This window comes from Typopeltis vanoorti, chromosome 7 (assembly GCF_054136105.1).
Source record: "Typopeltis vanoorti isolate ZY-2024b chromosome 7, IOZ_Tvanoo_1.0, whole genome shotgun sequence".
NCBI classification, from domain to species: Eukaryota; Metazoa; Arthropoda; class Arachnida; order Uropygi; family Thelyphonidae; genus Typopeltis; species Typopeltis vanoorti.
In genome coordinates, this window is record NC_143555.1 from 33,219,487 (window position 1) to 33,237,833 (window position 18,347).

At 34.1% G+C, this 18,347-nt stretch overlaps 1 protein-coding gene across 1 annotated transcript in view; it reads left to right on the forward strand.

The window, feature by feature from the left end:
• The window catches only part of LOC150104570 (peptidyl-prolyl cis-trans isomerase-like), a 53,844-nt gene that overhangs the window by 18,144 nt on the left and 17,353 nt on the right, over positions 1 to 18,347 (forward strand). The window contains exons 2-3 of the mRNA XM_090395203.1: positions 3,684 to 3,714; positions 15,443 to 15,628. Of these exons, the coding sequence (XP_090251329.1) occupies positions 3,684 to 3,714; positions 15,443 to 15,628 (217 nt within the window). The remainder of the gene's footprint in view (positions 1 to 3,683; positions 3,715 to 15,442; positions 15,629 to 18,347) is intronic.

Here is an 18,347-nt window from a genome sequence, read left to right on the forward strand (position 1 = left end):
CATGCATGTATTTGGGTAAAATATGTAATAAATGATTTGTCAGGTCTACTTTTCAACTTGACTACATCTGAAAGTAAATTTCTAATCTGCATGCTGGCCTGTATTATAGTATTTGGGTTTGTTAGCTTGATCCTAATATCACATCAACCCCTAATACATCAGAGGTTGCTTTTTGGTTTAATCATATTATTTTTTGTATTCTTAAAGTTGCACGGTGGTCAGCATTCATAGTGAAGAATTTATGGAGAGACAATACAATACGTGTGTTAGAATGATTTCTTAGGAAATCAGGAAAAATACATGTATAAGATACAAACTACATGACACTACTGTACAAAAGTAAAATGAATCTAAATTGTTAATCCTTTAACCTAGCCTGACCTTGTAGGGAAAAAAAATTAGGAACTACATTAAGCATTTCTCAAGTCCTCTCATTGAGATTTTCTTCTGGACTTGTTCTGGTTGTAGATGGGTCCTCTGCATTCCTGGAATGATTAATCAATGATTAATTCCCACAAAAAATTTTTCCCCCCAGTATTATTTTTGATAACTCAAATTCCCAGACAAGATGAAATTTCTTCTCTTCGAATTATCTTAACATCAGGCCTCTCCTGGCATAAAACACATCACAACCATTGCATTTGAGATATTCTTAGTAGGCACAAGAGAAATAATAGTAGTGAAAATATAGAAAACAACACTGTTACAATAGGAAATATCTGGGAGCAGTATTCTTCTTTTCAGCCAGTTTCTGTTCATTGCTGGATGAAGTCCTCCAGTTCTTTCCACCTTTCTCTGTTCTTGGCAATGGTTGACCAATTTTCCCCAACAAAATTTGACAATTCATTACTCCACCTTCTTTTAGGACGTCCTCGGCGTCGTTTCCCTTCTTTAGGAATCCAGTTCGTTAATATGGTGGTCTATCGCTCATCTTCTTTTCTGGATAGATGTCCGGCTCATTTCCATTTTAGTCGCTTATGGTGAAGAATGATGTCAGTGATGAGCCTTGCTTCTTATCCAAGTGTTTTGCTTCTTATCTTTTAATGTGATGCCCAGCATCAACCTCTCCATTTTGCTTTGAGTTAATTTATTTGCCACATTTTTTTAGCGACCAGGTTTCACAGTCATATGAAATGACTGAAAGTATACACTGGTTAAATGTCTTTCTTTTTAAACAGAGTGGGACATCATTGTTTTGAAAAAAGCTTTTCAATTTTCTGAATGCATTCTAGTAAAGTTGAACTCTCCTATTTATTTGCTTTTGGAGTCCACAGTTTAGATCAATGGGATGACCTAAGTATGTATATGAAGACTCTTTCCAAGAAATTGTTTTCTATTTTGTTTTTTGGTGTTAAAATGATTAAACATGATTTTAATTTTTTCTGTTTATCTTTTAGACTGACTTTTCTACTTTCATGATATAGATCTTCTATCATTATATTAAGCTCTTCTGGAGTGTTTACAAAAATTATATCTGCATATCTTAGATGTGTTAAGTTTGTTATTAATTTTTATACCAAGGTTTGTCCAGTTTATATTAATAAATATTTCTTGAAGGACTGCTGTAAAGATTTTGGGTGATAGTCACTCCTTGTTGGACACCTTTTTCAATTGATATTTTATTGCTACTAGTTTGAAGTTGGATTGTTGCTGTTGCAGTGAGGTATATTGCCTGGAGGAGGTCTATATATTCTCCAGGAACTCCCTGATTCTGGAGTATTGCATTAGCATTTTTTCATAATCAATGAAGGCTAAACAGAGAGGCAATTGGTTTTTTCTGCTTTTTCTATTTGTTTTACTGCATGAATATGATCAGCTGTGTTGAAGCCTTTATGAAATCCTGCTTGTTCTACTGGTTGATTAGAGTCTAGAAGAGGTGTTAGCCTGTTTGTTATTACTTTTGTGAGAATTTTGTGCAGATTGGAACGAATACTAATTGGTCTATAGTTCTTTACTACTTCTTTGTTCCCTTTTTTAAATAACAGTATCAGAGTAGCATTTTTCCAATTTTCTGGTCTCTTCCACTCTTCTAGGCATAAATTTAGTAAGTTTGTGACATGGTGAATTATATTGTTTCCTCTCCTACCTGCCATGTGGATTGACAAATCCACATGGCAGGTAGATTTTCCACCTGGCATAGCTGCAGACCAGATAAAATATTGACTAAATAATAGGGAAAAAACTAAACAACTTTAAAAAAAAAAAAAGTGCACAAATTAAATCTCTCAAAAAATTAGTTTTTATTTCCTTGGGGTTCTCACACAAATTTCTCCAACCATGCAATATCACTAATTTAATTTATGAAAATCTCATTGACTAATTGGGATATTAAAGTAAATTAGTGTAATCAAAATGTAAAAAGTAAATCAAAATGTGTCAAACATTTTTTGAAAATGCTTGACACGTTTTTTTTGATAGGATTTTGCATAATTTATTGAGCCCTGCCTGTCATCAGTTAGCCATCTTTCTTTCTGGTCACTTTGCACCATGGTGGATATCTTTAAGGCTTCACCACCAATGCATAGTGTCCCAGAGCTTCCTTCTATTGCCTGCCATCTTTCCCTTGTATATAAATGTGTATATCATTAATCTTATCCACAGCCCTGCTGTTGTTGGTAGAAAAAAAAGTAATCTGACAAATTAGGCAATATTTCCTAAGCTTTAAGATCATCTGTAACCATCTTTGATTTCTATACCATCACTTCAGTAGAGTGAGGATAACCTGTTCACTTTAAATATTACCAAAATAGTCTTACCTTTTCTCATAAAAGGTATCTTAAGTCATCTAGCCTACTCTCAGTAATGTACACATCACCTGATAGGATCAGATTTCTGTGAATGTACATTTACCTCCAGACTTAACTGTCATAAACACACTGTATTAATATCTTCCTAGCCTCCAAAAAAGGTATTGTTTTCTATAAGATGCTACTTTTCTCCTATCCTTAAAATACTGTACATTCTTTCTCAGTCACTTCAACCTGTCTGGTGTCAGCTCTTTTCTGCTCCAAACTGGCTTACCATCATTCCTTCACAATTTTTAATACAAAACCAATAGCTGCTGTCTAATGCTCTTTTTGATTCTAATTATAGCACATCTTAATGCTTTCTGTTTTATTACATTTAATAAGATTACTTCTTGAAATGTTCCCCAACAACTGACATTTTCAAGAAAACTTCATTGAACTGTCACCTGCACATTATGTTAAAAAAAAAAAAAAAAAAAAAAAAAAAAAAAAAAAATCATTTTTCTGTTAAGCATAACTGTTTTCAAATTTTTCTGTATTTCTATTTGTAAAATACTAATAAAACCATGAATTGCCATCAGAAAATTTAAGAGCTATTATTTGTAGCTTTAGAGAAAGTTAACTTTATATAGATATACTTATTTTTAAAATTTACACCAAACAGTACTGATTGCTATATATATGGAGGGCTGACATTATTTATAGCCTGCAAGTACAATAATTCATGGTATTGAAATGATGGGAAGAGGAATGGCTGTTTAATGTTTTCTTACCATTTTGTGTATAACAGTATTACATTTGAAATGTTTGCTTTATTTCCATAGCAAGATGCACCATCTTGCTGTAATAGAATTTAAAATATTTTTATTTTGATAATGAAATGTAAATATTGAGCTATCTAGTTGTGAAACTATATAAATTTATTTATTTCAACAGCTTCGTTCTGATGTTGTTCCCAAAACGGCTGGTAAGTAACATTTTTTCTTTTTTTTTCATTTGGAAATTTTGATATCCTAGTTAGTTAATGATAACTGCAAGAGTGTATTTTGAATTCTTTGCAATGTAATATAAAGCAATTTCAGACATCTCATTTAACATGTGGATCCTCATTTAGCCATGATCATTTTCAGCTCTTTTAGACAATTTGGCTATTTTGTAGTGTAAATAGCCGAATTGCCATTGCTGAACTTAATGTTTCCATTTGTTCCTAGAGGTGTTTTATAGGATGAGATCTGGACTTGTTCTGCAAAGAATGACCTATAGCTTAACATGCTACCATTCATTATCTAGAAATGTCTCATCCTTCCAGCAGCATTGAAAGGTTCAGTCCAGAAGAAATGACCCTAAGTATACTTCAACTATAAGATTATTTCTCATGCATTCTCTTGCACCTACAATTTTCCCACCTGATCTGAGTAGTGTAAATATTTGTTCTAAATGTTTAATGTTGCTCGTCTTCCTTAATGTTTAGAATGGTTGATGTTTGGCTTATGTCAATAAGCAGTTGACTTAATGCCATTAGGTCAGTAACACTGAAACTGTTCTACCACTTAACTGAACTATTGGTGGTTATTTCCCTATCAGACTTGCTTATTCAGCCTGCTTTTTCAAATATTATATAGTATCTTGGTGTTAGTTTTTAACTGAGGTAGTGCTTTCGTCCCTACATTAGGTAGTAATGTTCTATAATTGACTTTGAGTTATGGCATTTTGTTCTTCAAATTTATTACTGATATGGTGTCCAACAGTAACATTTTCTCCTTGTGCCATTGCTATGGTATCCAGCCAATTTGAACTATATGTGGCAGTACAGATATGTGATGGCAGGAATGTACTTATTGGTATCGCCTAAGATGCAATTCAGTGTTTCAGTATGTTGTATATTACTCATCCTATATAATATTTGCATCTAATTTCTTATTTCTGATATTGGGTGCCTTGGATCTATTGGTGTTTAAGTATTTATGATATAAAATTGGATGATTTGAGATCACAAATACCAATAAATTTTCTCAAGTGGAAATGTAAAACTGACATGTTAGGAACAGGCAATGTATGTTCCTGTGCACTATCATTTTTTATCATCATCAGATTCCTGACATGTACCCTCAGCATACAGGATATGATAGTACTACATGAAAAATTTACATCATTACTAACTTCCTATTTACAATTTTCCTCCAAATCAGTGTGTTACTTGGCAAGACTCCAACATTATCAGATCTTATATTTCTATCTTCTAAGGTGCTTTGTACCGTATCGATCCACCTATACCAGCAGAGAACACTATTTTTGCTAATCTTTCCTCGCCCATTCTATTTAAGTGACCATTCCACTTGAGATTAGCTCTGCTAACGCATTCCTGGATGCTGACAGTGTCAAGTTCTTTCCTAATATCCTCGTTTTTAATATGATATTGCCATTGATGCCATCTGTTCACGTCTCTAATCTTTCTCAGGACTCTCATATCTGTGGTCTCTAGTCTTTGGTCAAGTGTTTTACTTCTGACCCAGCTCTCAGATCCATAAGTTAAAACTGGTTTGAACACTGCTTTGTATACAGCTAATTTATTGTTCTGACTAATTTCTCTCTTATTCCATATGAATATTCAATTGACTTCCTACCTCTTGTTGATTCTGTTGTCCATTTCCATATTTACCATCTTCAGTAAAATTGTGCCTAAGTAGCTGAAACGTTTTACTTGTTCCACAGGTTTCCCGTTCACAACACAATTGACATTTTCAACAAGTCTATCTATTTTCATTGTCTTTGTCTTTTTAATGCTGACCTTCATACCATATCTATTACAACAGTTATTCAATTTAGTCAGGAACTCTTGCAAACTTGTAGCAAATTTATTTAGAAGTATAACATCTCTCACATAAAGCAAAGAGCTAACATTAACATCTCCAATTCTGATATCATGTTTATTACCACTTTCCTTCATAATGTGATCCATATAGATAATGAATAACAGAGGGGATAATGTACATCCTTGTCTCACACCAGATTTAATATTAAACCATCTTCCTGTACTTCCTTCAATTCTAACTGCTCACTTACAACTCAAATACAGACTAAGTATTACTTGATATAATGCCCCATTGACAGCATATAACTGTAGTGTATTGAATAGCTTCTCTTGGCACCTTGTCATATGCCTTTTTCCAGATCGACAAAACTTAAGTACAGATCTTTGTTATATTCCCATGATTTCTCACCTATTTGTCGTAAAATGAAGATATGATCCTGACAGCCTCTATTTGGCCTGACTCCAGCTTGTTCTTCACCAAGCCTTTCTTCTACAATTCTTCTCAACCGTTTATACAAGTATACATATATAAATCTTGCTATACAGCTAATTTAGTGTTCCCTACTGAGTGTTGCCAGGAACACTCAGTAGGGAAATATCTCCAGTAATTCTCACATTCAGTTTTATTTCCCCTTTTGTATATGATTGTGTATGGGTACTATGAAAGCTCTACTCCAGTCATCGGGAATTCGTTCCTCTGTCCAGCCCTTTTGAACTATGCAGTGCAGCCACTGTAAGACTTTTATACCACCATACTTCAGCATGTCTGGTTGAATATCATCTACTCCTGCTGTCTTTCCACATTTCAAACCTTTGATGGTTTTTTCTACTTCAAATATGGATATGTATTCCTGACTGCAAGCCTGGTCAGTGTTTTTTACCACTGTGCTGTCATCACTGCTTCTTTCATTTAGCTTAGCAGTTTATCAAAGTAATTACTCCATACTTCAAAGATATCTTTTTCTCCCATTTTCATGTCACCTTTATCATCTCTAACTCCTTTTAAGCACTCTTTCCTCCATTTCTAAGCTTCAACAACCTCCAGAATATTTTGCCACCTTCTTGATATTTATTTTCTATATTCTTGCCAAAGTCCTCCCATGACTTTTGTTTAGCTAGTTTTACACACAGTGTTTAGCTTTCTTACATTTGTCTCTGTATTCTCTAAGAGCACCAGCTGACTTATTTGCCAGGAACTTTTGATATACTTTCTTCTTTTCCTTCACTGCCTGTTTAACTTTCTGTGTCCACCATGGAGTTCTGATTTTTCTATCCCTGCTGACATCATCACATGCCTCTGGCTGAATCAGTCGGGTTTCTTTTCAAGACTTGCCACTGAATCTCCAAGTTTTGGTTCCTGTTCACAAACTCTTATTTATTTATTTTTTCCAATAATCTTTGTGTATTTTAGTCTACAGTTAACATCTGAGAGCTGCTCAACTTTTATTCTCTTTAAATCTTTCTTACATGTTATTCTTTTCAATATGAAATTCAATTTTATCCTGCTCCAGACTAAATAGTGATCACTTCCAATTTTAAATCCTTTGTACATTATGGTGTCCTGCACCAGGGAGAAAACATTACTGTTGTTGCGGATGGAGGCTTTATTATTTATCTTAATTGTTCTGTTGCGTGTCTATGTTGAGTAGACTTGCGTTGTAGTTATGTGTTCCACATTAGTAATAACAAACTAAGCCTTATGTCGCGTTTCTTTTATGATTTTCTTACTTGACTTAATCTTTAGGGCCACCAGAAGATTCTGTTCCCTGAATCTTATACATTATCCTTCTTACTCAAACAAATTTATTTTTTGCTGCATCAGCTTGAGCATTAAAGTTAGGGATAGACTCTAGCTTTAGGTTAACTATAGAATCACAGATGTTACTAGCAATATAATAAAATTTCTAGAAACTTGGAATCTCTGGCATAATCTTATTCTTGTTTGCAGTCGTGCCCTTACTTTCACTTGAGGTATTCCTGCACACTCACACTTACTCAGGTTCGAATTTTATGAAGGTTTAGAGTCAGTCCATATGATCAGTTACACAAATTTAAAGAATCAGACATTTATTAAATCCAATTGATGATACTACACAAATTAAATTGATTATCAAATTCTAAAGAAAATTTGTTAGCTCTCATTCACTCTGTTATTAATTAATTTCAATGTTCTACCTTAAATATCAGCAATTCTATGTCTTAATATTTCACTACACAATAATACATAATACACTTGCGATTACAATTCAATATTAACACCAAGTTTAGAATATAAGCAAAGTTTCAATATCTCAATGACTCAGAACATGTTACACTTAAAGTTTATAATTTATCTTATACATTAAATTCAAAATATCAGCAAAACTCAGTACCTCATTAACTTGGTATCCGGTGCTTAAGGGTCAAAGCTGTATAACTGAGAGGAGACCTCCACATAGCCTTTCAAGGAATGTGGAGAACCAACCAGGGCTTCTGACCTAATGTCCAATCCTCACCTTCTCGTGGTGCACCCTGTTGGGTATCTACTTTGATACTGAACGAACGAGGATGGGCTGGCAATTTGGGATTTAGCCGACCAAATTGTATTCTCATTGGTTAAACCAAAATAAAAAATGATGGTACAACATGACAAAATTTTATGCCGGCTGGGGCGTCGCCCGGTTAAACAAGGCCCCCGTTGTTTTCGCCAGGGAACAAGGGTTAACAGCGAAACATCAGCTACTGGAACAAATCTGAAAACAAACCCCAACTCAACATCACCAGAGTTAAAGATCGGTACTATCAACGTAAGAAGCCTGAATGGCAAAGAAATGGAGCTAGCTGAGGAATTAGCTAAGTACCAGATCGACATAATAGGGGTGACTGAAACAAAAAGACCAAAACTGGTGAGATCTTTCTGAGCAATAAATACAAAATGTTATATTCAGGCAATGACAATCAAGGAAAAGGAGTAGCCATAGTATTCAACACAAAATACGAGGCTAATCTTTTGAATGGCAGTCAGTCTCAAGTAGAGTAATGTGGGCAAAAATGAGAATGGGGAACTGGACAATGAGACTTATTTGTGCCTATGGTCCCACAGAAGGTTCTACTAAGGTAGAAGTGGAGGAATTTTTTGACGCTTTAGAAAGCAACTGACACAATGAAAAAGGAGAAAAGTTGCCCATTGTTGGGGATCTAAACAGCAGGGTAGGAAATGATTGTGAGACATACAAAAATATTTTGGGAAAATTTGGAGAAAAGAGCAAAGCTAATAATGGCAAATACCTGTTGGATTTCAGCTCAGGACATGGACTGGTTATTACTAACACCATGTTCCAACATAAAAATGTGTACAAATTCACATGGAGATAAGAGGCTAGAATAAGAAAAGTCTCATTGAGTATGTTATTGTTCTTAGTGATGTTTTCTCCCTGGTGCAGGACACCAGAGGTGTACAGAGGAATTGAAATTGATGGATTTCAATTTCAATTCTAACCTGCTCAATTCTAAATAGTGATCACTATTTAGTCTTGAGCAGGATAAAATTGAATTTCATATTGAAAAGAATAACATGTAAGAAAGTTTTAAAGCGAATAAAAGTTGAGCAGCTCTCAGATGTGAACTGTAGACTAAAATACAGAAAGATTATTGAAAAGAAAATGAAAGAATTTGAGAACAGGAATCAAACCTTGGAGATTCAGTGGCAAACTCTGAAGAAAACATTGATTCTGCCAGAGAGGCATGTGGTGAGGTTGTGTGCAAGGATAAAACAATCAGAACTCCCTGGTGGACACAGGAAGCTAGAGGCAGTGAAGGAAAAGAAGAAAGCATATCAAAAGTTCCTGTCAAATAAGTCAGCTTTGTCTCTTACAGAATATAGAGACAAATGTTAAAAAGCTAAACAGTGTGTAAAACTAGCTAAAAAAAATCATGGTAGGACTTTGGTAAGAATATAGAAAATAAATATCAAGAAGGTGGCAAAATATTCTGGAGGTTGTTGAAGAAGCTTAGGAATGGAGGAAAGAGTGCTGTAAAAGGAGTTAGAGATGATAAAGGTGATATGAAAACAAGAGAAAAAGATATCCTTGAAGTATGGAGTAATTACTTTGAAAAACTGCTAAATGAAACAAGCAGTGATGACAGCATAGTGATTAAAAAAACACTGACAGGCATGCAGTCAGGAATACATATCCATACTTGGAGTAGAAAAAGCCATCAAAGGCTTGAAATGTGGAAAGGCATCAGGAGTAGATGATATTCGACCAGAAATGCTGAAGTATGGTGGTATAAAAGTCTTACAGTGGCTGCACTGCATAGTTCAGAAAGCCATGACAGAGGGACGAATTCCCGATGATTGGAATAGAGCTCTCATAGTACCCATATATAAAAAGGGAAATAAAACTGAATGTGAGAATTGCAGAGATATTTCCATACTGAGTGTTCCTGGCAAGATCTATGCAAGTATACTTGAGAAACGGTTGAGAAGAATTGTGGAAGAAAAGCTTGGTGAAGAACAAGCTGGATTCAGGTCAAATAGAGGCTGTCAGGATCAGATCTTCACTTTACCACAAATAGTTGAGAAAGCATGGGAATATAACAAAGATCTGTATTTAAGTTTTGTCGATTTGGAAAAGGCATATGACAAGGTGCCAAGAGAGAAGCTATTCAATACGCTGCAGTTATATGGTGTCAATGGGTCATTATATCAAGCAATACTTAGTCTTTATTTGAGTTGTAAGTTAGCAGTTAGAATTGAAGGAAGTACAGGAAGATGGTTTAATGTTAAATCTGGTGTGAGACAAGGATGTACATTATCCCTTCTGTTATTCGTTATCTATATGGATCACATTATGAAGGAAAGTGGTATTAAACCTGATATCAAAATTGGAGATGTTAATGTCAGCTCTTTGCTTTATGCAGATGATGTTATACTTCTAAATAAATCTGCTAAAAGTCTGCAAGATTCTCTGACTAAATTCAATTGCTGTTGTAATAGATATGGTATGAAGGTCAACAATAAAAAGACAATGAAAATAGGCAGAATCATTGGAAATGTCAATTGTGTTGTGAATGGAGAACCTGTTGAACAAGTAAAACATTTCAGCTACTTAGGCACGATTTTTAGTGAAGATGGTAAATTAAATATAGAAATAGACAACAGAATCAGCAAAGCTGGTATGGTGGGAAGTCAATTGAATAAATTCATATGGAATAAGAGAGAAATTAGTCAGAACACTAAATTAGCTGTATACAAGACAGTGTTCAAACCAGTTTTAACTTATGGATCTGAGAGCTGGATCAGAAGTAAAACACTTGACCAAAGACTAGAGACTGCAGATATCAGATTCCTGAGAAAGATTAGAGGCATGAACAGATGGCATCAATGGCAATATCATATTAAAAATGAGGATATTAGGAAAGAACTTGACATTGTCAGCATCCAGGAATGCGTTAGCAGATCTAATCTCAGGTGGTATGGTCATTTAAACAGAATGGGTAAGGAAAGATTAGCAAAACAAGTGTTCTCTGCCAGGTTGGCAGGAAAACGACCCAGAGGAAGACCAAGATATAGGTGGATTGATATGGTACAAAGTGCCTTAGACGATAGAAATATAAGATCTGATAATGTTGGAGTCTTGACAAGTAACACTGATTTGGAGGAAAATTGTAGATAGGAAGTTACTAATGATGTAATTTTTTTCATGTAGTACTGTCATATCCTGTACACCCCTTGAGGGTACATGGCAGGAATTTGATGATAAAATTTACAATTCATTTTCTCTCATTAAGGCACTTTAACATACTCTTCGAATTCTCTTAGAACAATCAATACAGAATCTTTATCGGGTTGAAAGTTCCAAAAGTTCATCTCAGGAAAACGTAATCATTTATATTCAGATCTAAACTTTTCACTCTTTCCTGTAACACAATCTTAAATTCCACACTCTTAAATGTAAGTTAATCTCAGAAGGGCTAGAATAAGTGAGAGTACTTATCTAATTCTTTTGTGTTCGGTTCTTGCCGTCCTTTGTTTTCAAATCCTGATTTCTCGATACCAATGCCTTGTGGTTTACACGTGCTCATTGGGGTGGATGCTAGTCTCCTGCCTAAATTTTACTTAGTATGGACTTCTACTGCCTGCGATTTTATCTTGCCAACTCTACAACGGTGACATACTGAACTCTGTCGAAAGTCAGCCCTCAAATATGAGAGCTGAGCCGCGAAGACTTCTCGAAGCACAACGGAGAGAAAAATCAGGATCAAGAAAAACGGGGGGGGGGGATTTCCTTCCGTGTTACTGGTTATATACCATTTTCAAGAGCGGCACCTTTTCGCATTTGAAATTTTCCAACTCTTCACTCATTGGTCTCCGTTCGGGTGACTAGACCGTTTTACATACGGGACTATTTGGTTCGGGAAATGTATGAGTCGGCGTGCTTTCTAAGATATAGTGCCCTCGGGTATTTTTCTGACCTTACTGCATTTAGGGTGATCTTTGCCCTATATTGTTGAAATAGTTCGCATTCTTTCTTTGCATTATTTTGTTAATTCTCTCTTATTCTATCCTTTTTTCTGACCCATATTTATTCTAGACACTCAGGTATAAGTTGTTACTAACACAACATTCCAACATAAGAATGTGCATAAATTCACATGGAGAGGAACAGGGTATGCCTTTTTAAAACATCAAAGGAAAAATCAGCTTTTAAGTGTGCTTACTGATATGAAGGTTTTAAAAACTTGCTTTAGTTTTCATATAAGTCTTGGCATGTATTGACACTGTTGCATTTGGTTGACAGCATGATTGCATTCCAACTGCATTTTAAAAGTTTAAATTCAAATAGTTCAAACCATATTTAATAATACATTTTTGTCACAAGTTGTCTTAGTGTGCATCTTCATTTATGGTAGAATAATAGCAAATATAGAACTAACTTTTGCCATGTTAACTTGTTTTCAACAAACAGAATGTCATTACTTTATTACTAAAAATTTAAATTTCTTGTTTCTACCATATGTATATTGGATTTCTATAACCAAGAATGTTTGTATTTTAAAAAAAGTTTTCTCGTTTGTAATGTTAATTTCTTATCGATTGCTTTACCTGAAGGAGTGTGGCATTGCTAAAATTATAAAAGGGGTATGTAGGTATTAAAAGTTTGACAAATTTTAGTATATAAATTACTATTTGTAATACTATTAGTAACCATTAACTTCAGCTCTTTTATTGGAAAGTTAAAAGGCAAGTTCTTGTTGTGGCATTCTTATAATAATCAGAATGCATAGTGTGTAGGCATCTGAAGCTGGTTTTTCAGCTTGTGCCTTTATTAGAAAAGCATTTTGAGATCATGAAAGCTAAAGACATTAAAGCAATCTTTCACTGATAATGTGCACCATCTTATCAAAGGAAAAATAAGCTTTAACTGTGCTTATTGATGTGATTGTAAGCTAGCTATACTAAAGAGAGTGAACCTTAAAAGATTTTATTTACAAACATGCATTTGTTATAATTTGTGTAGTTTGTACAATAAACTAAAGCTAGTATTAATTAACTTTCATTTGACATTTTTCATTTCTGACCACCTATCAGTTCCGTTAGTCAGGTAATTGGGACTACTCATGTAATTTCATAAACATTTCACGGAGACAAAACGGTCTGGCACTAAATTTGGTTCATTCATAATCTTCTTGCTGGAATAACAAACATTGGTAGATACTATGCCATTGTGTGTTTGATATCTGTTTTGTGAAGACACCTAAGGTACAAAGATGACAGGGTTTTCTTTTTATGAGTATGGGAGTGGCTAACTCTTCATCCATTGGTTAAAAGGTCTTTATGAACTTCTGCCATACTGCAACAAGAATTGAAGTCTGGTTTTTCCAGCCACAAGGTTGGTGTCGTAGGCACCAGGGGGTGAAACCCCCTTTAGAGTCTTCAAAATTCAAGGAGAACCGGCCTACCAGTCCAGAACACTGGGGGGGGGGGGTTTGGCGCTGTAAGTGCAAGGGACATAGCCCCCATAGTAGTTTATATAGATACAAAAATAGTTTCTTAATAAATTAATAAGATTGAAACTAATCAAGGTGTCAGACAGCGATGTAGCTTATCTCCAATTCTATTCACTATATATATATATATATACACACACACACACACACACACATAGAGAGAGAGATCCAATTATTAAAATAGGAAAAGCAATAAATAAAACAAGCTATCTGGTTAGCCAGAAGAGCTGTTATCAGTATAATGCTGTATGCAATTGATCAGATTGCTTTACAAGACAATGCAATCTAATCCTTTACAAATCAGTAATGAATTAAGCAAATGCTATTGAATACAATTTTTTGTATGGCCTTGATACACCTGTGGGAGAACCAGGGCTTAGATATGGGATGGGAATTTAAGAGTGTAGCAGGGGATGCACTCAGATTTTAGGCTTCAGTCCACCCTGAACATTTGTGATGAAGATGGGCACATTGAAAAAGTGTACCATTGGACAGTAGACTTATTTTCTGACATACAAAACTCAGATAATTCAGAACTTTGCAAATGAAAGTCTTGGAAATAAGGTTTGATCATATTAGATCAAAAGTAGTCAGAAAAAATAAAATAAAACAGGTGTGTATAGTTTAATTATTTAGCTGCATAATATCTTTTTAGATATTATGCAGCTAAGTAAAAGATAAATGGGGAAAAAAAATTAAAATCTGTGGAACAATTAAAAGAACACTGAATAAATGACAAATTCACTAAAATTTTACAAAATTGCCACACTCACTCTGTATGGTTCAGAAACATGAATTGTTAAAAAAAAATAAAGATGAAAGTAAAATATAAGCTGCAGAAATATTGAAAAATCTCGTACACAAAATTGGAACATATAAAAAAAAAAAAAAAAAAAAAAAACAGAAGAGATTTACAATGTAAACTAAAAGGAAAAAATGGAAAGAGCATCTATTGAGGATAGAAAGATATCAGCTACTAAAAGAGGTGAATAAATATAGACCAGTGAAGCTGGAACAGAAAAGAGAAGACATTGAAAATCTTTAAATTCAAGCCATCCAGTTTTGGGTTTAGTTTGGCAATGTGGGTAACAAATTGATTATGGTCTTTGCAAAAATCATCATTAAACAGTTTTGAACTATGTAAATTGGTCAACTCACTCCAGCAAATGCTACTACAAAGCTACTGAAGGTTTCAGCCAAGACTTAGTCATGATACCCTGATAAATTCAACAAGCTTAGCAGGCTCTGATGTATTTCCATGTATATATTGGACAGTAGTTGTCATTAAATCATTCTAAGGTTCATGATTACTAGTTTTTCATTTGTATTAAATAACTTTTTCTTTTGTTTTATAACTTAACTATTTTGTCAACATTATCTACACTATGCTACAAATTTTAATTATTTTGATAAATCACTGCTCCTAGAATGTCATTATTAAATAAACCTGTCATAACTTTTAAATAGTCTGCATCTAGTTTTAACTAAACATTACAATCTGCAAAAACTGTCAAGAGAAAAAGCATTCTTGATGGTTTTGTAGTCGTGTGTGGCTTTAATACAATTTTTTAATAGTATTAGTCAAGCATCAGTACATCTTTTTTGTATATTCCAGAAAACGAGTAACTTCTGATATTTCCTTCCTTGGGAAGAGAATGGAAATTAGTTTACTGATTTCAGTACTTATTAATGTAATTAACCCACACCCATAAGGGAACTCTTCCAAAGAAACTAGATAATTTAGACTGCTGTAAATTCACCTGATGTCCTTTTTCTTTGGTGGGAGAGGGTGTCATACAGAGAATTTTAAGTTATTGAACATAAATAATGCTTTACTTTTCAGAACGTTGCATTTACAAAAAACATTAAATCAAAATTTCTTTCAATGTAGAAAACTTCAGAGCATTGTGTACAGGTGAAAGAGGCTTTGGCTACAAGGGAAGCATTTTCCACAGAGTAATTCCAAATTTCATGTGTCAAGGTGGAGATTTTACCAATCATAATGGAACTGGAGGAAAGTCTATTTATGGGATGAAATTTGAAGATGAAAACTTCCAACTAAAGCATACTGGACCAGGTTTGTTTTTCAGAAATTTGCATTGTTTTTATAGCTTTGAAATTGAAATTTTGTGCAATTGTTAGTATATTCCATTTGCTATAAGGAAATAGGATATATCACTAGTTTTTACATCAATTCTTTTTCTATTTAAATATCTAAAATTTCTGAAGTACTTCATAATATCTTGCATTATGCCAAATTTCCAATTTTTGCAATGTACCAAAGTATTCTAGCTGATCTGGCATATAGCAGTCCAAAATATGACATAGAAAATCATCTCATTTTGATTTAAGAACTACTCTAACATTTCATACCCACTGTTCAGTTTATTTAAAACAAGAGTACAGGCCATATGCCAAAATGATTGTGATGGCATAATGGTATGTTGCTCATAAACAAATATAAAATGGGAAATTGGTGTTTTAATTACCATCACTGTCTACTGAAATGTTGCTGCTGCTGCTGCTACTACTATACTTATTAGTAGCCCAAAATGGCTGCATTTATCTTGTTTCTAGAGTATTGTTCTATTTCCTTGTATCTTTTGAGGGCATGACAAGAACTTTCTGATTTGAGTCCACTGCAGTAAACTGGTTCTACAAACTTGCTATAAATGCTAACCTATATAAATCTGCCTTAGGCTACTTTTTGGTAATACACTGACCCTTTATAAAATTTTTGATTGTTATTCAGAAGGGAGAATCAGGATAAATCTTCTACCAGCTTACTCCAGTCTTTTGTATTTTCTTGTCTTTTTTATATACATTATAATTATAATTAACTTAAATTGTTGAAATGTATCATTCACCCATGTCAATGCAGGTATCCTGCTGCTGATCAACACCTATTGACAGTGTAGCTACAAATTCCTCAAACCACTTTTCATTTACTTTCATTTAATTAACCTTTTCTCTTTGGAATTGACCTTCATGTAATGTTCCTTTTGTACAAATTTCCTAGCCATTCAATAAAATATCACTTGTTCACATTTGGTACTATACCATTAGGGTTTTGCAACTGCTCATGTGGTAAACATTTAAATTTTCTGGTACTTAATTTCCATGTGGAACAGTTCCACACGGATCTCTTCCTTGTTATATTGTTTATTTCTTAAGTCTTAACTTTTCTCTTAGAACATTCAGATGTTCTACTACAATGTTTATGTAATCTGTATGGACATTAGATAATCCTGGGATTTGTTGCACTGCTTTCATAAGAGGGCTAATCCTAGATGGCATTATATTGCCAGAACCACTAATCTCCCAGATCTGTCTGAAGGGTCAGTGTTGAATTTTTCACTGTAGTCTGGAGATAGCACTCAAAGCTTGTTGATGTGTCTGGAGTAATTTGATTTTCCATATGTATTTGATTGCTGGTTGGCAGATTTCAAGGGTGACTAGGTAGCAATCTTTACCACACAGTGTGTAACCCTTTGAGTGATTTTTTTTTTTCCCTCAAATTTTTTAGAGCCCTTATGAGACTCCAAGTACAGTAGTCTTTTGATATAGCATTTAACAAAAAGAGAAAATGACTTATGGTCTGTCTTGTCTCTGGTTATTATATACCAGAGTTGACCTGTCTGAGTGGTTAATATCTGATTTGGATCTGGGATATTGAGACTTCCAGGGAGTCAAGGACTCATCAAGAGAGGCTATAAATCATCCAAACTAGCTATCATACCTTCCCTTAAATTAATTCATACTAGATGCACTCACTACCCCTAAGGGCAAGTTATTCTACTTGCTCGCTGCTCTCTGGTAGAAAAACTTAACCCCCCCCCCCCCTTCCTTGACTGCAAATAAATTTAACTTCCATGAATTCCCCCTTGTTCCCTCCTCACCTTTCATATAACGAAAAATTTCAACAGTTGATATCCTATAACACCCATTCAAAAGTTTATAGACCTATCAAATCCCCCCAGTCTGCAATCCACATACTCACAATCTGCCCCCATAATCTAAATCCCATAATCCAGATATAATCTTTGTAACTCTTCTTTGCACCCTTTCCATGGCTTCTTTATCCCCTTGGAACCTGGGAGACCAAATCTGCACACAATAATTAAGGTACAAATAAACCACTATAATAATAAACCAAGAAAATTCAAAAACATCTATCTACACATTTACTATTAGTATAGATTTATGGTATTGCTTTAACAGTATGTAAAGTGTTGTTTTGCAAGCACTATATTCAAATTTCCATTATAAATAACTCCAAAAGAAAGGTCCACAAACTTAACAGAATTAAAGAACATAAGCATCATGCAAAATTCCTCGTCTTCAAAATCACATGATTTGAGAATACACAAATTAAAACAATTAACTTAGAAAGTACAGTTTCTTCTGCTTTCAGTAATGGCCATTAAATTACATTTACTTAGCCCATACCTGTTTCTTCTAAAACAAAGTTTTGTGAATGACTTAAGAGAACATACTTTATATTCTGCATAATATCAGTTCTTTTCATATTTTCTTGAAATATGAAGATAATTTTAAAGTTCCCTTTTTCCTTGTGGAAACTTCTCCTTTGGTTTTACAGCACTTTTAACAGTGCATACTGTATCAAAAAGAACTGTTCATTGCTTTGGAAGAAACTCCTTTTATCTATGCCACAACTTAAAAAGAACTAAATTCCATTAATTTTGGGATAATTGCTTCCCTTTTTGGCTTAAGAATCCTTTAACTCTTTCTCTACTAAACATTCCAACTTTTTAAAATGTAGTCTGTTCTAATCA